The sequence below is a fragment of the Cornus florida genome, unplaced genomic scaffold (assembly GCF_030987335.1).
Source record: "Cornus florida cultivar Cherokee Brave unplaced genomic scaffold, ASM3098733v1 CherokeeBrave_3.0.0_Hap2_Chr08, whole genome shotgun sequence".
Lineage (NCBI taxonomy): Eukaryota > Viridiplantae > Streptophyta > Magnoliopsida > Cornales > Cornaceae > Cornus > Cornus florida.
In genome coordinates, this window is record NW_026775578.1 from 25,957,167 (window position 1) to 25,984,014 (window position 26,848).

General features: G+C 36.3%; 1 protein-coding gene across 1 annotated transcript; it reads left to right on the forward strand.

Annotated features, from left to right (window-relative positions):
• The first annotated feature begins 2,991 nt into the window (after positions 1-2,991).
• On the forward strand, positions 2,992-3,733 carry LOC132268529 (uncharacterized). Its single transcript, XM_059769361.1, has 2 exons — positions 2,992-3,467; positions 3,590-3,733. The coding sequence occupies exons 1-2, from the start codon at positions 3,118-3,120 to the stop codon at positions 3,591-3,593; spliced, it is 354 nt and encodes a 117-aa protein (XP_059625344.1). The 5' UTR covers positions 2,992-3,117; the 3' UTR covers positions 3,594-3,733.
• The last annotated feature ends 23,115 nt before the right edge of the window (positions 3,734-26,848 follow it).

A 26,848-nucleotide genomic window follows, 5' to 3' on the forward strand; every position in this document is an offset into this window, starting at 1 on the left:
CAGTTAATTTGCATGCTTCATCATTTATATGTTTTTTCCATGACAATTTTCATATATTGAATCTACTATATCAATATATTCAATTGTATTAATTATGCGGTAAATAATAATAATTTGAAAACATAAATAGAGAAATTACACCTAATATCAAATTTAGGTTTAAAGGGTTTCTAATAACTTTTTGATGAAGCTAGATTGTTAAAATCTCTATTGTGTAATCGAAATATCAAAATGGCATAATTATCTTAAAAATTCAACTAAGTTAGATTTAACAAACTTGTAAAGATCTCAAATCTGAGCTAAGCAAGTACATTGAAATAAAATGTGTGAGATGTGCTAATTAAATAAGAAACAAAGTTAGATTTCAAGTACATTGTCCTTGAGATTTTTCAGAGTATGTAAAGAAGAATAAAAAAACTCTACAAAAATGGAAAGGACAATACCCCATGAATATCATAAGAGGAAGCAAGTAACACAGGCTAAGGCCCAAAATCAGGACCTAACAACCCCTAAAGTGGCCCAAACTACACCCAAGAAAAGGGCCCAACAAGCAAAAGGAATGAGACCACTTCTCTACACTTATTTCTTTTTTCAATTTTTAAAAAATTAAAAAATGGTTCAAAAACTCTTAATTAGTTCAGTTTTCAAGAAATTATATGTTAAGAATTCAACTATAAAAGAAAAAAATTGTCTTTTATAATTATCTGAAAATAAATTATATTTAAAATATATATATATATATATATATTTAAAAATATATATTTTAAAAAATGAATCAAGTCAGTCCTAACTTCTCTGTATTTTATCGCAATTTCTATGCCCCACATAAGAAGCTCCACTTTCATTACCTCTTTCATTCTTATCCAACCACTATGTGACCCATCAATATATTTTTGTAAGAAGAAAAGAAAGGGATAAATCAAAGATCACATGGCAAATATATATATAAGAGAGAAAAGGAAAATACAGAGAAGTGGGAGCACCCAGCTTCCTTGACCAAGGTTCCAATCATCATTAATGGCGTCAGGAGCAGAAAGTGGTTATTTGTGTGTTTGTTTATGCTTTCTAATTTTAAAAGCACAACCCCTCCCCAACACACACACAGACACACAGTAGGTACACAGAAATTCCTTTCGCTGGCTGTGTCCTCACAATTCACCACATGCGTCACTTTCCTTTTGCGTACAATATATAGCAACTAAGGACTCGCCAAAAACATAACAATCCAAATTATATATAACATAACCTGGCATATATAATGTGAAGATCAACACAAAATATTAAAATTAAATTGATAATTGTAATTATATATGTACATTGAACGCGTTGAAGCCTTGTTTTTTTTCGATAATTAACGTTGAAGCCTTGTTGACATTTAAATATTCCAGAACAACTTTCGTGGAAGTAAAATCAAATAAGAAGGAGTCATTGATAGGTAGAAATTACCAACTACGTACCCTCTTATTATATATAATGATTAATTTGAAGTTTCCTAACAACTAAGATGGCGACTAATCTTCAAATCTGTTTTAAATATTTCTGGTTAATTGCAAAGTATATACCATCACTTGGCACTCTATAAATACATTTCCTTGTTGACATGCACTTCATAAAAACCCTAAATCTAGCTAGCTAGCTAGCTAGCTGCCTTCATTTGAGTAAGTTTCTGATATTTTTCTTTTTCCCTCTCCAAGTTTCCTCTATGTGAGATTGCTAAACCAAACATTTTTGGTGAAGAGTTCAATTCAAGTCGACAATCTCTTACTGAAACATCTGAACATACTTATTATTATTATTATTATTTGGTTAAAGATTGTTGTTTCTCCAGCAGAATTGATTTTCATATCCTTTTCGCATATGCAGCTATGGTGCTTGTTTGGTGTATATTCGTAGTAGCAGTGTGGATTCTGTGGCATACATTGGAGCCAAAGGGCTATGTATGATTTTGTTCCAGTCTCACAAACTCGACGACTTCTTTTATCTATTCATCAATGATATGTATAAATTCAGAACCTTAAAAGGGCAATAAAGTCATTTTACCTCCTTGTTAGAGGATAGAGAATAAGGTGTAGCATTTTTTTTTTTTGATAAATCAGAGAGTTACCCGCCAAAATCATAGTTTATGCCACAAAATGGTAGTGCATGGTGGTTAAGTGTAAGCCATATACAAATGTACGTATATATCGCTTATAAAAGTATGGCAATCTCTATCCGATCTCTCTCAACACGCAAACTCTTTCAAAGTAAAGGAGAAAAATATTATTTCTAGTCAACAAATTAATACAAAATCATAGGATATTTGTATTTAGTTATTTATTTTCTTGTTGTTTGATAGTTGTTCTTTTGTGATTAGGTCATGACAGTGACTATCGACGTACAGTAGAACACCAGCAATTCTCCTAATACAATCAACGGTCTAGACTGTAAGAATTTGTTATTTATTTTTTTATCTTCAATTAATTGAACAAATCATAAGTATACACATGTCTACAAAATTTATGCTTTTTCCTGTGACTGTCCTTTATTTATATGGAAATTAAATGCTTAATTTGTTTTTATATATATTGGTTTAAATCCACGACAGTGGCCCCTCACCTTCCAGAGCAAAACACCAGCAATTCCAAAATAATCAACGGTCTAAACGGTAAGAATTTTATTATTATTATTTTTATCTTGAATAAATTAAACACTTGTCTACAAAGCTAGCTGTCCTTAATTTATATATATGGAAAATTAAACGCTTAATTTGTTTTATATTGCTTAAAATTCAGAAGATTGTTTCAAACTCTTATGCACCTTACCCTAATGTTCACTGAATTTGCATTTGACATCCTCGATCTATAGAAGCTAGTCATGTATATTATCTTAGCTAGTTTATATACACAATTTTTTTTCCCTCTAAAATTACTTCACACCTGAAAATCATATGATAAAATTATTTCAGGAAAGAGATTGTTGATCATGATGCTATCGGCTTGTGGGAGGAACATATGTGGCTCTCTCTACCACAACAAAGCCAAGGAATTGTACTTGCACCCTTGTTGTAGCAACCTCAAGAGTAAACTATGCATCGATGGCGTGATTTTCAAGCTTCGTAATAAAGTGGTATCAAAATGCATGTGGTGCAAGAAGAAAGAGCCTCGGCGCCACAAAACCGACATTCGAGGTTGGTCTTACATTTCTGGTTGTAAGGAGTATCAGATTCATGTGTACTGTGTGACCGAAATGGTTCATGAGGCATGGAAGAAAGGGAATGTTATCGACAGTAATATTGATTCCATGGCATTAGAGAAGATAGATCTGCAACTCTTACCTAATTCGAAGAAGAATAAAGGGAAATTAGGTTTCAAGACTATCAGAAAGATAGTGGAGATATTCCTCAAGAGTGTTGTTGGTGTTCTTTTCGGAGATCCATCGATGGTCATTGCATCTGTGGTTCCTTCTGTGGCGGAGTTAATCTCCAACAAGTGAGTCTTTGGACATTTTGCTCCATTGATTTAGTTAGTAATCTTACAAATTTAGCCATATACAGCTTGGTTTTGATTATATATATGGTAGAAAATATAATCTTGTTTTTTGCTTTGTACAGCTGAAGACACAGAGAAGAACACATCTGATATGTTTTGATTGACAAGAATGCGTTCGAGCAAAGGAGTACTGTTCTGAGATGCATGTGTGCGAGGGTGTGGTAAATTACGGTTTCAAATTTCCACGCAGGATTGGGTTTTTTAAGAAGTACTTTGGAAGAATTCTCTTGTAGTCAGTTTTTTTATTTTGAGCAAATACTTGAGAGGAACTTTGATTGTAGTATTGTCACTTTGTCGACGTTTTTCTTTTGTTAAGTAGTGTGAGTCTTATACCATATAAAACTTGGATTTATTTTTAATGTGGGGGTTCATGGAGTTATGTCCATGATCCAATTCTTTTGTAGGCCAAGCCCTGTAGACCCTAGAGTCTGGATGTATTTCTAGATGCTTGGGCTTCAGGCCGTCTCACGAGTTCCTTGGGGCGAGAATTTTTTTTTATTATGTGAAGGGGCTAGGGAAAGCTTGAACCCAATGACTTTAGTGTTTTTTTTTTTTTTTTTTTTTTTTTTTTTTTTTTTTTTTTTTTTTTTAAAAGGTGAGAGAAAAATTCTTAAAAGTAGATTAAATGTGTACATAACATTCATATATTATGATATTATTAGTGCACACACTTCATTGGGTATTTTCGAAAGAGTAAAATAACAAAAAGGGCATTACAACATTACTTTATGTCAGATGAGGGGTATTTTCGCACAATATTAAAAGAATAAGGAGGTTATTAGCACACTTTTTTAATCAGTACGTTCTTACCCTTTTTTTTTAAATATGAGACCATCAACGGTTATTAACAAATAATAAACAAACCTATAGAAGCTAGATCAACAAGAAAATCCTAATGCAAAATGTTAATATAGAGTCATAGAAATCTCAAATCTAAGCTTAACAGGAGAATTGAAAGAATAAGGAGGTTAAAAGTAGATTAAATGTGCACATAATATCTCTATATTATGATATTATTAACGTACACACCTAATTGGGCATTTTTGAAAGAGTAAAATAACAAAAAGGACATTACAACATTACTTTATGTCAGGTGAGGGGTGTTTTCGCATAATATTAATAAATAAGGAGGTTATTAACACACTTTTTTCAAATGGTAGGTGAAAATGTAGCGCGGAATGTTTTTTCAGTACTTATCCATTTTTAAAATATGAGACCATCAAGGATTATTAATGAATAATAAACAAACTTATAGAGGCTAGATCAACAAGAAAATCCTAGTGCTAAATGTTAATATAGTCATAGAAATCTCAAATCTGAGCTTAACAAGAGCATTGAAATAAAATGTGTAAGATGCTTTAAATTAGCAGCAAAGATTTGAAAAAAGAAGTGAAGTCATTGAAGCTTTGTTTAAAGTTGAGATTTTGCTTATAATTGTCTCTGAGAGAGTTGAGGAAACATGGGTTGTTTAATTGTCTCTTAGAAAGTTGAGGCACAAGTAGGGCGCACACAAATTGAAGATACCATTTAAAAATATTTTGGAATCAAATTGATGTTCGCTATTTTATATATATTGAAACCGAATCCAACCATGATATCATTGAAATTGAACCCAAACGTTAAAAAATTGGAACAAGATAGAAAGGATCAGAAATAACTAACCTCTATACTCCATTTCCATATTAAAAAAAAAAAAAAAAAAAAAAAAAAAACTATACAAAATAGAAACCAAGGCCCAAAATCAAGAAGAATACTAACAAGGCTACGACAGGCCCAAACTAAACCCAAGAAGGCGGTCTGTCAAGCAAAATGGATGCCGGGAGACTCAAGCACTTCACTTCTCCACACTTCCATCTTTTATTTCTGTATATTTCCTCCCCTCAATTGTATATTTTTGCAAGTGCCCTGGTGTCCGAATGGCATGGCTAAATTGTTTGACGCTGGATTGCTTTTGGCGTTCAAGTCTTAATACTCCCCTCCATCTACGTACCCCTATAATTCTTAACATTCGTGCCCTCAAATAAATAAATTACTACTACTTTATTATTATTATTTTTTCACGATCTCACTAGCAGTTAGGGGTGCACATGGTTCGGTTCGGTACGGTTCCTAACGAAACTGGAACCGATCTCAACAGTTCCTTAAAAATGAAATCGGAACCAGAACTGAAACCGAAACCGTTGAGATCTGGAACCGGACCGAACCGAACCGAACTGGCATTCATGGTTCGGTTCTAAGGAACCATTGACTACTACAATGGAAACCTAAATTTTCTAGGAGTTTTGCAAATCTCCGGCCACCCCTCTTCCTTCCAAGGCTTGATAAAAGGTCATTTTGGTAGGCAAAAAAAAAAAAAAAAAAAAAAAAAACCAGACAAATAGAAATAAGATAGGATTTAGTTTGCAAAACAAGAATTACAGTCTTCCCTTGATTAATTGATTTAGAAAAAAAAAAAAAAATTAAAACAAAACCCATACATACAAGTTAGTAGTTGCACAGAGAGAGGGGGCAAGCTTGAGAGTTGAGAGATATCGGCTGAAGCTTGCGAACGGCGAACTCGAACTGGAACAGCGGGCTATGGAAACTAAAAGATATAGGTTTTGATTTTTTGAACAATCTGAAATGATACGCCGATATGGGTTTTGAATTTTTGATTCTTGTAGACAGATGGATAAAGTGAAATATATGGATTTTAAACTTCTGATTCTTGTAGATTTTGTAGTTTGCAGTTATAGAGAGATAGAGAGAGAAGTTCAAAGTCGAGAACGAGAATAGAGATGGAGGCGATTGGGGAAGCTAAAATGATTTGTCCTAAAATATTTTGTTTTTTCGGTTTAGAATTACTAATAATATAATTAAATATATATATATATATAATACGGTTCGGTTCGGTTTAGGAATCGAATCGTGAGACCGGAACCTTACTGGAATCGGAATCGAACTGAACCAAATCTCAACGGTTCCTTATTTTAGAAATTGGGATTGGAACTGGAACCGTGAGAACTGAAAATTTGGTTCCGATTCCGATTTCGGTCCTGATTTCACGGTTCTTTTGTACACCCCTACTAACAGCTCCATGCAAGTTCGCCTAATAATTTCAAAAATATCAATTATGTTATTCCTCATAAACATTCGTTATTTCTCTTATTAATAAAAAATAATTACACATTGTAATAATGTAGTACACAATTTAGTACTTAGATCCCTTTAACATCAAAACATTCAGATATATTTTTTCCTTTTTCTTTTCATTCTTTAACCACAAATCTAAATAGAAGGCAGGAATCTTGAAATTATTAGGAAAAAATAAATAAAAATTTGATTTGATTTTTCTAGCACAACACGGCAATTGGCGGGCTCCTCAAAAGGAATAAAGAGACGCGTAATCCACCGACAAATGAGTAGATGAAGGTACTGGGAAGGTCCAAAGATTCCTGCCTTCTATTTTGATTTGTGGTTAAAGAATGAAAAAATAAATAAAAATTTGATTTGATTTTTCTAGCACAACACGGCAATTGGCGGGCTCCTCAAAAGGAATAAAGAGACGCGTAATCCACCGACAAATGAGTAGATGAAGGTACTGGGAAGGTCCAATTAGCTCTAATAAAATATCCGACATCTGCTGGAGATGTCACTTCAATGACATCAGGAGCATGGACTCAGCTCCGCTACGTAAGACGCAAATCTCGAGGTTCTATAAAAGGTTTTCTAGCCAAAAAGTAAGTCGTTTTGAGCTAGCTGCTTTTAAGAAGTTGTACGGCTTTGTCTCTCTACCCAAGTTAAAAAGATAAATATTGTATTGTTCCCATGTGTGGTGTAGTGTTTCTGAGTCGCTATAGTAACCTATTTTGAATCCATAACATGTTTGGAAAGCATTATTTTATTCTTAATAGTACCAAAATACTTTCAAAACAGATCTACTATTTGGCCAAAAAGCTTGAACAAAATTTTGATGTTCTATGTTGTTCTAGCCAAACATTTACTGTAGCTAAACAGACCATAATCTTGTTCATCCATTCCATTTTTCACAACCACCTCCTGCCCTGACGACGACGAAGATGACTCTGCTGCTTGTGCTTCCACCGGCGCTTCTTCCTTCAGCTCATTTGCCGCCAGTATTACTACTTGTTTGTTAATCTTCTTCCCTAGCTCCACCGTCATCACCCAATTCGAGTAAGAGAATTCTTCGGCTCGTTTCTGCCATACTCCGATGTGGGAGCTCTGTGTGTCCAGCCTAGGCAGGTGAGAGATGGTGATGGATGTTTACAACACTTGCAGAGCTTTGCTATGAGGATGTTTGAAAGAGCGATCTTGGATGATGATGGGTAATTTTTTTTAGGGCAAATCATTTCAGCCTCCCAAACGCCTCCATCTCTATTCTCGTTCTCAATTTTGCAAATCCATTTTAGGGCAAATCATTTCAGCCTCCCAATTGCCCTAGTTTCTCTCTCTCTGTGCAACTGCAAACTACAAAATCTACAAGCTTCAACCATTCGCCGTTCGCAAGCTTCAACCATTCGCCGTTCGCAAGCTTCAGCTGCTCTCTCAACTCTTAAGCTTGCCCCTTCTCTCTCTTTCTGCAACTGCTAACCTGTGTGTATGGGTTTTGCTTTAATTTTTTTTTAGGGCAAATCATTTAAGCCTCCCAAATGCCTCCATCTCTATTCTCGTTCTCAACTCTGCAAATCCATTTTTAGGGCAAATCATTTCAGCCCCCCAATTGCCCTATCTCTCTCTCTGCAACTGTAAACTACAAACTCTACAAGCTTCAGCCATTCGCAAGCTTCAGCCGCTCTCTCAACTCTTAAGCTTACCCCTTTTCTCTCTCTGCAACTACTAACATGTGTGTATGGGTTTTGTTTTAATTTTTTTTTCTAAATCAACTAATCAAGCTCCGTAAGTTTTGTTTTGCAAACTAATCAAGCTCTGTAATTAATTATTTTAATCATAAAAAAAAATTCTATTCCAAAATTTTCACTCTAAATTTTTGTCCAGACATGTTTTGTTTTCATTTCAGAATACCACATCACAAAACACTTGTTCTGTTTTAGGCTAAAACAAAACACTACACTACATAACACTTTCTAAACGTAATTTGGCATGCATTTTGTTTTAAGCGTTTTATTTTTGACTAAAACAAAATTATTATTTTTTGCTGTAGGAGTGTTTAAAAAAAAAAAAAAAAATCTGGAAGCACGTTTGGAAACAATGTTTTGTTATGAAAATGTCGGAAATAGAAACATGCACAGTTATGATTTTGAGCCATAAACAGTTGTCAGAACAAGAAAAAAACATATTTTTACTATTTTAGTTTTGGGTCACTGTTCATAAAGTGTTTTTGTATTCTGTAAAAAGCCGTACCAAATAAGTTTTTGTTGTCAAAATCGATACTATAACAGCTCTAAAATAAAAATAATAGAAAACAAACGCAGGCCAATCAGGCCTAATAATATTCTCTCTCTCAGAGCATTAACACTTCTTAACTGTATTCTGGCCTCATTAACTTACCCCCGTTTCTTTAACAGTATTCTATCTATTCCTTTCTCTTCAGTATTTTGGTTTCGAGTTTTCGACTCTATAAATAAAAAAAAAATAAAAAAACTTAAAAAAAAAAAGTTTTAAAACTTAATATATATATATATATATATATATATATATATATATATATATATATATATGTTAGTAAAAAAGTACATACCGTGAGTAAAATTTAATTTACAATAAAATTATAAATTAAATTTTGAACTATAAACTTTAATTTCTTAACCGACAACAACCTACTTAACTTATTCTACTAAATAAAACATTGCACAAATAAACATCACATTTATACACTATTAAAATAAGTTTTAAATTGAATAGACAATTCAACAAAACAATGATCATGGTTGGTGAGAAAGAATATTTTGTGATATCTAATTGCTCGAATTTTATCCATAACTGAACAATAGTTTACTACATTATTTGAAATTAAATTACTTTTATAACAGAATTAGGGTTGACATGCGTAGGAAATACATGGACATTTTTTTTTTTACCTAAGGTGGTTACAATAGTGTCCACGTAGAGGAGATTTCATATTTCTATTTGTATGCAAGTATTTTAAAGGTATATAATAATTTTTTTTTTTTAATGGCACATAATAATATTATTAAAATATGATAAAAAGTTGCTTGCCAATTTTCTAAACTTTAAATTCAAGTGGATATATATATTATATTAAATACATAATATATTTATATTCTTTATAAATAAAAATATAGAAATTCTATCTATTATATAAAGAATTTAACTTTGGATTGACGATATTTTTATTTGTCTACGTCTTTTTAGTAATTAAATGGAGTGTGTATAAGGGAAAATGAGAAATATATATCTATATATATATATATATATATATATAAAGAACTACAAAGTATTTGAGAAATATTGAATATGCAATCAAAGTAGCTGAGAAGTATCGGATACGTGTTAAAATAAAAAATATATATTTTAAAATTATGAATATGTTTAAGAAGTATCGAACACGTATTCGTGAATATTTAAGGAGTATCGATATCTCATATGTCACTCTTATAGAAGTATCCGTACGGACCGTACCTCCTAGCTCACAATAGACCACATACATGACTATTCTTCTTGCTAAAATTATCGAGTGTTCTTAGTTTGTTACTCACAAAAACAGTCCTTATGAACTCAAAAAACATAAAATTGTTTTAATATAACTATAATAGATAATTATTAAATATATATATATATATATATATATATTTATTTTTTTGAAATTGAATTTTTATATATTAAAATCTATTTTTTAATGATAAATTAAGCAAACTCATAACAACCCAAAAATAATATTGGGAGTCTGTCTATAATTTGAATCCAATATGTTGAGGCATATTTAGGAGTAGATATTTGAAATTTTGGTTGACCTAAATTTGCACTTAAATTTAGAGTCTTCTAATCTATGTAGCTTGTTATTTTGATTTTTAATTGTTTATTTTTATTTCTCCACCGACTCTAATCTAACTTGAGCAAATTATTTCATTTCAAATCCCTTTATGAATAATGCCACAAAGAGAGTTGTGAAGCCTATACCAAATAGGAACCTTCAGGGTGGCTTCCTTGGTCAGCTTCATTTCTGCAAGACAAGGCAAAGTGCTTCACGTATCTCCTCCTGGAGTTAACAAACTCCCCAAACCCCAATTTTACTTGTCCTTGGGACGGTGTTTTTTGTCAACTTGAGGGCCCTATATGGTATTTAATTTGTGTGTGAAAATATTTTATTATTGTGTATATTGCCTTAGAGCAAGGCACGGATTCATATCTATAGTGGCAAATGAGGGAATCCCTCACATATTTTTATATTTTGGGAGTTTTGGAATTTTACTGTGTAAAACCCTAAAATTTCGTACATTATTTTTTTTATTATTTAGTATTTAGTATTTTAACGTGATAGTTGAGATAATAGAGTTTTTTTTTTAAAAATTTAAAACTTTAAATAAGAGTCCTAGGTTATCTCGAATACAGTTATATTTATCCTTTATATTTTACATCGTATCAGTACGAGGATATTATTTTTCATAAAAAAAAAAAGAAGAAAGAAATTACCGAGATAGAAAGAGAGGAAGCGGGTTACTGATTTTTCGTTGGCAATCTGCAGTAGCCGGAAAAAGAGACGGTGACCAAAGGATCGGCTAGAGAGAAAGGTTTAACGATATTTAACAGGCAAGTTAATCTTGCTTTATATTTTTATATATGTTTATGACTTAATTTATAAAATTTCTTAGAGAATTATTCTAAGACTGTTCTAGCGTATTTTAGTCAATTGTTTGATGGAAATCTATGATTGTTTGATATATGAACCTGTTTAGTAGATTAATATGTGGTTGTTACTCGCTGTTTGGTATTTAATAAATTGTAATACGGAGTTGTAGGTGTAATGGTGTTGGATCTAATTATAAATACATATGGGTTCCAGTATACATGTTACCACATGCACTCTATTGGGTACTTGATATATTCATTGCCTATAATTCTAGATTTTTCTGATTGAATGAAAGTTAGTTAATAGATATGCTTATGTGGGGACATATACAGGATTATGAACTTATTAATAGCATGAACCAATTGTGATTGGATTTTTGGGGAAGTAAATGACATAAAAATTTGTATGCTGACTAGTAAATATATAGGTACTTATGTTGGATTTCATGAAAGAATTTGTGTTCCTATATATAGGTGACTACGTGTATCTATTTAGTATAAAATTTGCCTAAATAGTGGGACTGAACTTTAAAGACTTTGCTTAATTAAATTGATTATGCTATTTAATTATTAGGAATAGATTAGACATGTCATTGAACCTTGAATCTTCTATTTAATTAGTTTATAAATAATTGAAAAATTTATACATACATGAAGTACTTGGACTAAATATATTTTTTAAGAAACTCACTATGTCAAATTATAAGTACCTGTAACTGATTAATTGAAGAGGTGGATCTATATATATATGAAATCTATTAGGTTGATCTGTGATATATATATATATATATATATATATATATATATATATATTTGTTTGTGCAGTTATACAATTGCATAAGGAAGTTTAGATGAATGTTAAATTGAATATGCTTGGTGACTAAGATTACTGGGACGAAAATTCATAGCCAGAATTGGTATTATTTGTACTTCCAGTTGCATGTCTCATTATTAGTTACAGTACTGGATGAATAAGTGATAGTTAAGGTTTATGGGTATGAGTATGATGATAAAATTTCATATTATATTATTATATCACAATTCACCATAATTAATAATTAATGGATGAGTTTGGATTAGTTGGAGGGGTAGTCAGGGACTGACCCTATGATGACTTTTTGGGTATGGTCAGGGACCTACCTAATTGGGAGTGCACTACCCTTTTGTTATGGCCATGGGTCTAATGAGCCCTTATTGTGTGGACGTGATCAGGGATCATCTGGGGAGTAGACGTACAATCCAGCCACACGTGTGTTTTTGGTAGTCAGGGACTATACGATTCACACCATTTTATTGGACGGGAGCCCGGGGCTCATGTGAGATATGCCGATTTATAAAAAAAAATAAAAGATGGTTATTTATTAAGTTTATAACTAACTGGGTTATACACATTTGAATAATGAACTTAATTGAGTTGCTTATATATACAGGAATATAAGGTAAGGTTAATTTGATGAACGATGATTGTGTTTAGCATTTATTGCTGAGCTTGTGAGCTCACCCCATTATCACATTTCAGGTACACGTTGAGTAGGAACGTGATGGGATTACATGATGGGAACGGATTTTAGCTCGTTGCGCATTGATTTATTTTAGTTCGGTTTTTCCTTTATTCTGATTATTGTAATAAAGTTAATGTTTTATGAAACTTTATTGAGTTGATTCAGTGGTCATAGATGTTTTGTTTTACTAGAGGGAATTGCACCTCTATTTATGGATTTGTATAAAATTTATCAGACTCTCATGTTTGTTAAGTTGAATGACGGGATTCATTGTAGTTCTATTATGGAGGATGTATGTTGAGAATTGATGGAAGTTATACCTTAGATTTTTTTTTATGCAGGACAAGTAGTTCTTGTATTAAAATTTGGGGTGTGACAGTTTGGTATCAGAGCCTAGGTTAAGAATTACCTGGCTAAGAGAAGTGATAGTAAGAATAGGAGCATATACTTATACGAATTATTGCTCTCTTACCATGCTCCAGTTTAAGTATAAATTACTTGTGAGACTTATCATTGACATTCTTTACTGGAAATAGGATGTCAGGAGCTGGAAGAGGCAGAGGACGACCTGCTAGAGGTAGAGGTCAGGGAGGTGCTGGTCGTGGTGGTGTTGACCATGACAATGTTCAGTTGGAGGATGCACCTCATGTGCCAAATCCTATGATTGGATTTATCAGAGATATCCGCAAATTGGGGGCTGTTGAATTTACTAGAGCTACCGATCCACTTGATGCTGAGAAGTGGATTGAAGATATGGAAAAGTATTTTGAGATGATGGACTGCACTGAGGTGCAGAAAAGGAAGATTGGTGCATTTCTTTTATCTGGTGAGGCGCGCCAGTGGTGGCAGTCAGAGACCAGGATGGTTGTGGACATTACAACTATGACCTGGGATGATTTTAAAACTCGGTTCAATGACAAATACTTTCCACAATCAGTGAAGGAGAAGAAGGTAGCAGAGTTCACGCAGCTGGAACAGAATAATGAGATGTCAGTTAGTGAGTACGAGAGGAAGTTTACAGAGCTATCCCGATTCGCTCCTCACATTGTTGCGAATGAGTTACACAAGGTTAGAAAGTTTGAGCGAGGATTGGTCTCTTATGTGAAGAAGTTTGTGGTGGGTCATCGTTTTGACACTTATGCTAGAGTGGTGGAATGTGCTATGGCAGTAGAGGAGAATAATAACATTGCCTTTCAGAAACAGAAGGAGCGTAGGGCAGAACAGAAAGGTAAGGGGGCTAGCAACACTCAACAGAATCAGAGTAGCTCTCAACAGAATCAGAGGGGTCAGCAGCAGCAGACTCAGAGAAACTGGCAGGGTCAGTCTTGGCAGAGAGGTAGACAAGATTGGCGAGCAGGGAAACGGCAGAGAGTTGGTGAAGGTGAGCAATCCACAACTTTAGTACCAGCCACACCTCATGATGCACAGCCATATCAGTTCAGCGGGCATTGCTACAATTGTCGTGAGCAAGGACATTTGGCTCGTAATTGTCCCAAGCCTCACAAGAATAACCAGCAGAAAGGTCAGGCACCACAGCAACAAGGGGGTGCAAGGGTTTATGCAGTTGTTCCAGATGGGAGACAAGATCGTGCACCACCAGCAGTGGAAGGTACACTTACTATTTATGGCAGTATAGCTAGAGTACTATTTGATTCAGGTTCTTCATTTTCTTTTATTGCACTATCATTTGTGAATACACTGGGATTAGAACCTGGACATATAAGTAATGCCTTATCTATTACAACTCCACTCGGGAGCGCGACGACACTTGATAGAATATGTCGTGCTTGCCCTGTTACAATTGGGGAGTTGGAGTATCTTATTGATTTAATAGTATTACGTATGAGAGAATTTGATGCTATACTGGGTATGGATTGGTTGGCTAGATATCATGCTCAGTTGGACTGCCATGAGAGGATTATTGTATTCTCAGTTCCGGGACAGTTTCCTTCTCGATATAAGTGTGGGGAGTTTGAGGGCACCATGACTATGGGATTTCTGGCCCACATCGAGGTGGTTGAGCAATGCGTGACTATAGAGCAGTTGCCTACAGTGTCAGAGTATGCAGATGTGTTTCGGGATATTCCGGGTTTGCCTCCTAGAAGGGCAGTGGATTTCTGCATCGACCTCACTCCTGGTATTTCACCTATCTCTAGGGCACCCTACAGAATGGCGCCAGTTGAATTGAGTGAGTTGAAGAAGCAGACTCAAGAGTTGCAAGATCAGGGGTTTATTCGACTTAGCACATCACCGTGGGGAGCACTTGTTCTTTTTGTCAAGAAGAAGGATGGGTCACTCCGCTTATGTGTTGACTACCGTGCGCTGAATAAGGTCACTATTAAGAACAAGTACCCATTGCCACGCATCGATGATTTGTTTGATCAACTCAGAGGGGCGCAGTTGTTCTCTAAGATTGACTTAAGGACTGGGTACCATCAGCTGAGGATTAGGGATGAGGATATTCCTAAGACTGCCTTTAGGACTCGTTATGGCCTCTATGAGTTTTTAGTCATGCCTTTTGGGCTGACTAACGCTCCGGCAGCTTTTATGGATTTGATGAACCGAGTGTTTCGACCTTACTTAGATCAGTTTGTTGTGGTATTTGTTGATGACATTCTGATATATTCCAAGACTAAGGAGGAACATGAGAGACACTTGAGCATTACACTTCAGACTTTGCGTGAGCATCAGCTTTATGCTAAGTTTGAGAAGTGTGACTTTTGGCAAGAGCAGATTCAGTTTTTGGGGCACGTGATCTCTAAGGATGGAGTTTCAGTAGATTCTGCCAAGGTGGAGGCTGTGATGAGTTGGAAACGGCCTACTACTGTCACTGAGATTCGTAGCTTCTTAGGACTGGCAGGATACTACAGGCGTTTCATTGAAGGTTTCTCCAAGATTGCTGCACCATTGACCCGTTTGACTCGGAAGGATGTGAAGTTTGTTTGGGATCACCGCTGTGAGCAGGCATTTGAGGAGTTGAAAACGAAATTGACTTCGGCATCAGTTCTTACCATTCCTGTTAGTGGTGAGAGATTTGTGATTTACACAGATGCATCACATCAGGGTCTTGGCTGTGTTTTGATGCAAGATGACAAGGTGGTAGCGTATGCCTCTAGGCAGCTTAAGCCACATGAGCAGAATTACCCTACACATGATCTGGAATTGGCAGCAGTGGTTCTTGCATTGAAGGTGTGGAGGCATTACTTGTATGGCGAGGAATTTGAGTTATTCTCTGATCACAAGAGCCTCAAATACCTCTACACTCAGAAGGAGTTGAATATGAGGCAACGGAGGTGGATGGAGAAGATGAAGGATTTTGATATGACCCTTCAGTATCATCCTGGAAAGGCTAATGTGGTAGCGGATGCCTTGAGTCGAAAACCGAGAGGATTAGTTGCCTTTATGATGATTCAGGAGTGGATGATGTTAGAGGCATTGGTAGAGTTTTCTATAATGCCGAGTTCTCAGAGTACAGGGGCTCTTCTTTGTAGTTTGACTGTACAACCTACTTTGATCAGCCGGATCATTCATTCTCAGACTCAGGATGACAGGTTACAGACCAAAACAGTTGAGGCTGTTAATGATGAAGGTAATGTTGACTGGACGTATGGAGCTGATGGTGGTATGAGATTTCGAGGTAGGCTATGTGTTCCAGACTTAGCAGACCTCAAGAGAGAGATTTTAGAGGAGGCACATCACTCTAGGTACACAGTGCACCCAGGTGGCACTAAGATGTATCATGATCTTAAGAGGCAGTTCTGGTGGGAAGGCATGAAACGTGATGTGGCAGAGTTTGTATCTAGATGTCTCACTTGTCAGCGAGTGAAAGCTGAGCACCAGAGACCAGCAGGACTATTACAGCCTTTGCCTGTGCCTGAGTGGAAATAGGAGCATGTGACGATGGATTTTGTAGTGGGGTTACCGAGGTCGATACATAACCATGATACAGTATGGGTGATAGTGGACCGATTGACTAAATCAGCTCATTTTCTACCCATTCGAGCTACTGATACTGTAAAGGAATTGTGTAAGATCTACATTAGAGACATAGTTAAGCTTCATGGAGTGCCGGTGTCTATTGTCTCAGATCGTGATCCTCGTTTTTCATCTCGATTTTGGAGCAGTTTCCAAGCAGCTTTTGGTACTCCTTTAAGTTTGAGTACTGCTTTTCATCCTCAGACCGATGGCCAGTCCGAGAGGGTCATTCAGGTGTTGGAGGATATGCTTCGTGCTTGTGTGCTAGATTTTCGGGGCAGTTGGGAGGATCACATTCCATTGGTTGAGTTCGCTTATAATAATAGCTATCAGGCTAGTATCGGCATGGCACCATATGAGGCACTTTATGGTGGACCTTGTCGTTCACCTGTATGTTGGGCTGAGGTTGGTGATGGTAGTCTTTTGGGGCCAGAGTTGGTGCAAGAGACTACGGAGAAGGTTGCCATCATTCGAGATCGACTTCGCACAGCTCAGAGTCGACAGAAGAATTATGCAGATCGACGCCGTCGTGCTTTGGAGTTTAGTGTGGGTGACTTGGTGTTCTTGAAAGTATCACCAATGAAGGGGGTTACGAGATTTGGTAAGAAGAAAGGGAAGTTAGCTCCTCGATTCATTGGACCTTTTGAGATCACAGAAAGGATTGGGGAGGTAGCTTATAGATTAGCTTTACCACCCAGACTATCTACTGTTCATGATGTTTTCCATGTCTCCATGTTGAGGAGGTGCTTGAGGGATGAAACTCAGGCCATTGACTGCACAGAGGTCCAGATTCGTCCTAATGCAACCTATGTTGAGATGCCTGTTCGCATTGTTGACAGTATGGTGAAACAGTTGAAGCGGGCAGAGATACCTTTGGTAAAGGTGCAGTGGAATCATCAGGACGAGAGAGAGGCTACTTGGGAGATAGAGTCAGAAATGAAGGAAAAGTACCCACAACTCTTCGAATAAGGTATGCAAATTTCGAGGACGAAATTTCTTTTTAGGTGGGTAGAATGTAAAACCCTAAAATTTCGTACATTATTTTTTTTTATTATTTAGTATTTAGTATTTTAACGTGATAGTTGAGATAATAGAGTTTTTTTTTTAAAAATTTAAAACTTTAAATAAGAGTCCTAGGTTATCTCGAATACAGTTATATTTATCCTTTATATTTTACATCGTATCAGTACGAGGATATTATTTTTCATAAAAAAAAAAAGAAGAAAGAAATTACCGAGAGAGAAAGAGAGGAAGCGGGTTACTGATTTTTCGTTGGCAATCTGCAGTAGCCGGAAAAAGAGACGGTGACCAAAGGATCGGCTAGAGAGAAAGGTTTAACGATATTTAACAGGCAAGTTAATCTTGCTTTATATTTTTATATATGTTTATGACTTAATTTATAAAATTTCTTAGAGAATTATTCTAAGACTGTTCTAGCGTATTTTAGTCAATTGTTTGATGGAAATCTATGATTGTTTGATATATGAACCTGTTTAGTAGATTAATATGTGGTTGTTACTCGCTGTTTGGTATTTAATAAATTGTAATACGGAGTTGTAGGTGTAATGGTGTTGGATCTAATTATAAATACATATGGGTTCCAGTATACATGTTACCACATGCACTCTATTGGGTACTTGATATATTCATTGCCTATAATTCTAGATTTTTCTGATTGAATGAAAGTTAGTTAATAGATATGCTTATGTGGGGACATATACAGGATTATGAACTTATTAATAGCATGAACCAATTGTGATTGGATTTTTGGGGAAGTAAATGACATAAAAATTTGTATGCTGACTAGTAAATATATAGGTACTTATGTTGGATTTCATGAAAGAATTTGTGTTCCTATATATAGGTGACTACGTGTATCTATTTAGTATAAAATTTGCCTAAATAGTGGGACTGAACTTTAAAGACTTTGCTTAATTAAATTGATTATGCTATTTAATTATTAGGAATAGATTAGACATGTCACTGAACCTTGAATCTTCTATTTAATTAGTTTATAAATAATTGGAAAATTTATACATACATGAAGTACTTGGACTAAATATATTTTTTAAGAAACTCACTATGTCAAATTATAAGTACCTGTAACTGATTAATTGAAGAGGTGGATCTATATATATATGAAATCTAATAGGTTGATCTGTGATATATATATATATATATATATATATATATATATATATATATATATATTTGTTTGTGCAGTTATACAATTGCATAAGGAAGTTAAGATGAATGTTAAATTGAATATGCTTGGTGACTAAGATTACTGGGACGAAAATTCATATCCAGAATTGGTATTATTTGTACTTCCAGTTGCATGCCTCATTATTAGTTACAGTACTGGATGAATAAGTGATAGTTAAGGTTTATGGGTATGAGTATGATGATAAAATTTCATATTATATTATTATATCACAATTCACCATAATTAATAATTAATGGATGAGTTTGGATTAGTTGGAGGGGTAGTCAGGGACTGACCCTATGATGACTTTTTGGGTATGGTCAGGGACCTACCTAATTGGGAGTGCACTACCCTTTTGTTATGGCCATGGGTCTAATGAGCCCTTGTTGTGTGGACGTGATCAGGGATCATCTGGGGAGTAGACGTACAATCCAGCCACACGTGTGTTTTTGGTAGTCAGGGACTATACGATTCACACCATTTTATTGGACGGGAGCCCGGGGCTCATGTGAGATATGCCGATTTATAAAAAAAAATAAAAGATGGTTATTTATTAAGTTTATAACTAACTGGGTTATACACATTTGAATAATGAACTTAATTGAGTTGCTTATATATACAGGAATATAAGGTAAGGTTAATTTGCTGAACGGTGATTGTGTTTAGCATTTATTGCTGAGCTTATGAGCTCACCCCATTATCACATTTCAGGTACACGTTGAGTAGGAACGTGATGGGATTACATGATGGGAACGGATTTTAGCTCGTTGCGCATTGATTTATTTTAGCTCGGTTTTTCCTTTATTCTGATTGTTGTAATAAAGTTAATGTTTTATGGAACTTTATTGAGTTGATTCAGTGGTCATAGATGTTTTGTTTTACTAGAGTGAATTGCACCTCTATTTATGGATTTGTATAAAATTTGTCAGACTCTCATGTTTGTTAAGTTGAATGACGGGATTCATTGTAGTTCTATTATGGAGGATGTATGTTGAGAATTGATGGAAGTTATACCTTAGATTTTTTTTATGCAGGACAAGTAGTTCTTGTATTAAAATTTGGGGTGTGACATACTGTGTCATTAACATTTTTGAAAAATAATCGTTCTAAGAATTATTTCTTACCCAACTCACTTTTATCCTCTGTGTAAAGTGCGTGCACGCCAAAACATGGATTCTCTATAAATGCAATTCCATCCGCTCTGCATTTCTGTATGTGTCCTCATTCGAATAATTTTTGAAAATAATATTAGTAAAGAGAGTGTGATTGATCAAATAATTTCTTCAATTGCTGGTGTAGCTAGTTTTGGGTGGTCCAGTAGATCACACGTATGACTATAGTAGACAGTAGTTAGTCCAACCATGAACAACCTTAATTTGAGCACAATACTGATCGGTTGGTCAATCATACATCAACCTTCGCAATAGCACGAATCATTGTAAAATAGGGCTATTGGTCGGGTAAGTCGAACCACTGGGACTGCACTAGTCTTACGGCAACCTTAGTGTCTAGAATCTTTCTAGAATGATGAGGGGGTGTTCATAAAGGCTTTGTTTGTTGTCACTTAAATTAGGAATTCAAAGTGCATAAAACACTAATTTGCAAGGAATTTAGGATGAAATAGAACAATAGAGAAGAGACTTGGGAAGAGACTCCACAACCATCAATAAGCATGCTAGGATATGATTTACTTAGGGGAATAACATATATATATAACCATGGGATGCAACAACACAAATTATTACATTCCCTTCAAGAAATTTATGAAATCAATAGGTAAGAATAACCTATCAAAGCATTGCATGTTTTGGTTACCTAAACTAGGTTGTAACCTTAGACATACTCACAAAGCATAGAGTTATCAAGCCCTTAATCACATAGTAGAAGCACATGACATAGAATCCAAGAATAATCTATCAAAGGAAGATCCTAAGCAATAGATTATCAAATCTCCTAAATATCATGCCATTAACAACACTTCCATAAACTCCATTCCATTGTCACAATGAAAATGTAGCAATATAATCATAGGAGAAAAACCATCTAAGACAAGATATTTAACTCAAGATGATTATGTATAGGTATTGAAATTCATTACATCAAATGAAGAGCTCTAGTTCATGGAAGGATTACATACATATATTAAACCCCAAATATAAATCAAAACAAAGCAAAGCTTACAAAATGGAGCTTCATCACCTCCCTAGAGGAGGTTTAGTTACCCATGGTGGCCCTAGATGAAGGAAGAAGCAAGGCTTTCCCCTCCATTTTTGAGCTTCCTCCTTGAAGCTTCAAGAACTCCTCCTCTTTGCTCTCCTCTCTCTCCTCTATCTTGCTAGAATATGGGATAATGATATGTGTGGCCTTCCTTGCCTTATCTCCTTCAACAAAGCTCTCTCTCTCCTCCAAAAAACATCCCCAACCACCTCATAAAGAAGTAAGTAGAAAATGAGGAAACCAATGCACAAGTGGCTGCCAAAATGAGAATTCCCGAAGGCAATTCTGCCCCAAATTCGAGCACTCTAAGCAAGGCCTCGAGCGCTCGAATTTAGTGTAAAAATGCCCATGCTTCATTTGCTCCGCCCATACCTACTTTGGTTAAACAGCCATAACTTTGCGCTCCGAACTCCGAATGACGAACCGTTTAAAGATTTGGAGAGCTAATTCAGAGCTTTAAAAACTTCATGTTTTGATGAAGACCCAAATCTCAAGTCTGGTTGGTCGAAAATGGGGAGAAAGGCAGTACTTCAGTGCTGCCAGGCAGTTCTGCGCACCTCTGGTAACAAGGCCATAACTCTCTGCTCCGAGCTCCGAATGATGAACCGTTTGAAGATTTAGAAAGCTAATTCAGAGCTCTAAATCTTTCATGTTATGATGGAAGTCCAGTTCTCGAGCTTTCTGGGTCAAAATGGCGAGCAAAGTCCTAACTCCACTGCTGATCTCGTGAAGCAATCTGCCCTAATTTCGAGCACTCGAAATTAGGCCTCGAGCACTCGAAAATTGGCCAGAATGCCCTATGCTTGGTTTGCTCATCCCGGACCTACTTTGGTAAAACGGCCATAACTTTGTGCTCTAAACTCCAAATGATGAACCGTTTGAAGATTTGGAAAGCTAATTCAGAGCTCTAAAAACTTCATGTTTTGGTGGAGATCCAATTCTCAAGGATGATTGGTCGAAAATGAAGATCAAGGCAGAATTTCATTGCTGCCAGGCAGTTCTGTGCACCTCTGGTAACAAGGCCATAACTCTCTGGTCCGAGCTCCGAATAACGAACTTCTTGAAGATTTGGAAAGTTGATTCAGAGATCTAAATATGCCATTTTATAATGGAAGTCCAGTTCTCGAGTTTGCAAGGTCAAAATGGTGAGCAAAGTCCTGACTCCACTGCTGCCAGAAATTCAGAATTGTGCCTTTTGATGGCCAAAACTCCACAAAGCCTTGATTTTGCTCCTTTTTTGGCAAATGGACCTGAAAATGCATAAAAACATAGGAATGAAGATAATCTACATAAATTAACATACAACGGACTTTACTAATGCAATTTAGGGCGCTTGAATATATAATATTCAGCGCTTATCACACCCCCAAACTTACATTTTGCTAGTCCCTTAGCAAAACTACAATGAAAAATTTAATGAAAAGACAACCATGGGCTTGCTACTGCAAAAATATCATCCATGGTAAAATAAGATATATACATTGCTCAAAAAATAACTTGAAATAGAAAAAGAGCTGGAGATGGGGTCATTGGGAAGACTACCTTGCATATATGAAGCGTTGATACAAAAATTGGCTAAATACATTTCCACATACATGCATCAACATCAAAGTCTATATAAATAACTCAATTATCATCTCTTGAATGGAAATCAACTCTAGCTTCAGTGAAAGTGAATTAGATTCTCAACATGCGGCTTTTACTTTCTTTTCCAATTCCAAAGCACAAGTTTTCAAATCATTGAATTCCCCTTTAAATGAGGTCCCTAAGGCATGATTTTATTTACAAGACAACTTTTGTTGCTTGTTGACAATTTATTGTAACTCAAGCGAAACATAGAATGGTTGTGCAATGCTGAAGTCCCTTAAGCTTTCTAACCAACCCTTGTAGCAAGCGTTAGGCCAACAACTCCCAAACCAGATGGCTTTAGGGTGTTAAGTGTAGAGACACTCCATAGGGCTTAATAGCTCAAGTTGGAAAGGCTACGAACTCCAACGAACCATGTTTATTACCAGTTTATTTTTTTTTGAATGACCGTGCAATGTTTAAGTCCTTTAAGCTTTCTAACCAACCCTTGTAGCAAGCGTTAGGCCAACAACTCCCAAACCAGATGGCTTTAGGGTGTTAAGTGTAGAGACACTCCTAGGGCTTAATAGCTCGAGTTGGAAAGGCTACGAACGTCAACTGGTCATTATTTTCTTTCCTTTTCAGTTTTTTTTTTTTTTTTTAGATTCATGCCAAAAGTATTCATCCATTAGGTTCATCAAATTAGATTAACTAGGGCAAGGTCAAGGTCAATCAAGTTGCATGCCTCACAGTTAAGTTTCCAATGTGCATCTGTGCATTGTGAAGCTTAAAAGAGTGTCAAATCCAGCGAGAATTTAATTGAGACATTTATACAGACTAATTTGAATCTACATGATCATTTCAACTCAAATTTTCTTTATTTTCAAAAATATCAGCTGCTTCTATACACAAAGTTTTAAACATATGCTTTCATCTCCAACAGGTTTCAAATTCCATTATCATTGCTTAGCAAAAATGTAAAACCAAAAATACATAAATGCACCCCCAAACTTGAATGTCACATTGTCCTCAATGTGAGAAGACAAGTAAATCAAAATAAGCGCAAAGAGGGTAAAAGAACAATAATACCAAGTGGAGTGACGACGACGTAGATGTTCAGCCATGTGAGTGCGCAACGGCGTCCCCCAAACTTGGACATGAAGACCTATCAAGACAGAACTAATGTACACAGGTGAAAGCATAGGTCTCTTAAGAAAAAAAATCAAAACAGAAATGAAAACACTAAGACGAATGTGATTGCAAGGTAAAAATCCATACAAAATACAAATTGGCACACATGAGTCATAAGTGTAAAATGGAAAACAAAACAATGCCAAAAGCCGTGCATTTAGAGAGATAAAGTTGGCTTAGGCAATTCGTCAAACACGTGGTGTGCAAGACAAAAAGGAAGAGGGCCAAAGGTTGATTAGAGATGAGAAAATCCAAAAATTTGGCCCTGCAAATGCAATACACAACTCCCAAACAATCACAAATCCTTCCCACAAGCAATCCCATCCTCCATTGATCAAAAATTAAAAGAAAAAGAGGGTTAGACACTTACCCAACAATGGAGAACCAAAGGCCCTGTGTGCGTGGGATAAATGGTGGGGATGGGTGGGAGGTTGATGATGGTGCTTGGGTTAGAGGAGAGTGGGGAAAAAGGTGGAGGAGGTGAAGGTGGGTTTGCATGGGGTGGTGAGGTTGAGGGTGGTTGGGTTGTGAAGTTGGAGTTGGTTGTGAGGTGCATGCAAGTTGCATGAAAGTGCCGAGAGAGAGAGATGGTTTTGGGCAGGCATGAGGTTGAGGGAATGGTGTTGGTTGAGTTATGGGTTGCATGCATGGTGGGATGAGATGAGGGTGGTGAAGTGAGGTTGATGGTGGTTGAATGGTGTGAGGCCGAGAGGGATGGTGGTTGGTTTGGGAGGTGAGATGCGGGTTGAGAATGATGAGGTGAGGTTGATGCGTTTGAGATGAAGGTTGTGCATGCATGGTTGTGCATGCATGGGTGTGGGTTAATGTGGGTTGGTTGAGGAGTTGCCGAGAGGGAGGAGGGTGGTGTGTGGGGTTGAGGTTGAGTTGGTGGTTTGCAGGTGAGGGAGATGGGGAAGATGGTTGATGCCGAGAGGTGGTAAGGGTGATGGTTTGGTGAGGTGAGTTGTGAAAGATGAGGGCTCGGGTGAGGGAGGAAGAGAAGTTGGTTCACACTTCGAGCACTCGAAATGGGTTCTTCGAGTGCTCGAAGGACATGCAGTGAGTGAGGGAGGGAAGCTGCATGGTGGAAACTTGGTTTGAGAGAGAGAGAAGGTTTAAGGTTGAGGGGTGGTGGTTGCTGGGTTGCCGAGAATGGGAGAGATGGTGAGGTGAAGGGGTTGTGGGTTGGTTGGAGGTTGGTGGAGAGGATGGGGTGAAGAGGTTGGTTGATGATGGGAAGGTTGCTTGGTTTGTTGCATGGTGGGCATGTTGGCTAGGCTCGAGCACTCCAAATGGGAGCTAGAGTGCTCGAGCTTGGGGCAGAGAGATTGGCAAGATGTGGAGGGATGTCGAGCACTCGAAATGCCAATTCGAGTGCTCGAAATTGGATCAGTAAGCTCGGGAAAATGAAGAGGCTTACATTTCGAGCACTCGAAAATGGACTTAGAGCGCTCGAAATACAAGCAGTAGCCTCGGAATGGTTTTGTGCAAGCTTCATAGAGCTTTCGAGCACTCCAAAGAGGAAATAGAGTGCTCGAAATGAAGGCAGTAGCATTGAGGTTGAGAGATGAACTTTTGCATGCATTGTAACATTATGCAGTGAGGTTGAGAGATGAACTTTGCATATCATTCCATTAGGTGCCTCATTCTTATGCATTGTGAATGTATACATGATCAACTGAGAGCTGAAGAATTGATAAAACCTTGCAACATGCTTCCAAATCAAGGCATGGATGGATTATTTTCACCTTGCATGCATGGAAAATAATGAAACATTGCAAATTAATACAATCCAATGCATGGATGGATAATTGTCAAACTCTACACTTCATTGCAATGCAAGGAAAATTTTGAAAATTTTTCAGATTGTGCAATTTTCCTCCAATGAACTTCATTCCATTCCATGGAAAATTTTGAAAATTTTGTTTTTAAACTTTGCAGTTTTTTTTTTTTCAAACTTTGCAATCATCTCAAATGCATGGAAATATTTTTTTGTTTAAACTTTGCAACTCCATTTTAATTCAATGCATGGAAAAATTTAAACTTTGCACTTTCATTCCAATGTAATGCATGGATGGAAAATTTTGAAAACTATTCAACTTCTTTCTAATGCATGGACAATTTGGAAAGTTTTTCAAAATGTAGCACCTTTCCAACGCATGGATGATTTTGAGAAACCATGATCCAACAATGCATTGAAGATGAGAGGCTATGCATGTGAGTGCCATGTCGAAAGTCCGAGAAAATTGCCTGATAGAGCCAGAAACTTCCGGGAATGAAAACAAGAGTGGAGAAGGTCTAAGAAGTCAGTCTAAAAATGTGGAACACAACTTAAGATAGTTCCAGAGAAAGTTAAATTTTGGCATTTCTTAACCATTTCCTATAAAATTTCATGGCTCAGGCAATTGATCATTAGGGAGGCATTGAAGTCGAAAGAATTGCTCCCCAAGGGTGCTAAATTTAACGTCGATAGCTAGACGCACCGAGATCAGGTTAGTCCTCCTTACCCTATACCATGTCTCTCTAGAGAGTCATAGGTCCCCAAATAGGATAATTCTTTTAAAAGTGGAGGAGGAAGACTTTGAAGACAAAAGTGGAAAAGAGGTAACGGAAAGACCTCAACCCACTCTTCTTTCTCAATGAAGAACTTTGGACTATGGGGCTGATTTGGATTATGGGAAGATGGATCAAGTGAGGGCACACCTAGCAAAGGGTTTTGAAAAATCATATTTAGCATGGGAATGCCCGGAGAATTGTCCTTCAAACTTTCAACATCCTCCCCACACTTATCCGGTGGTTCGGGCTCAACAGTTTGAGATAACTCAAGTGAGGGAATGGGATGAGATGCAAGCTCCCAAGAAAGAGATACATTTGATGTTGACAAAGGAAAAGAATGA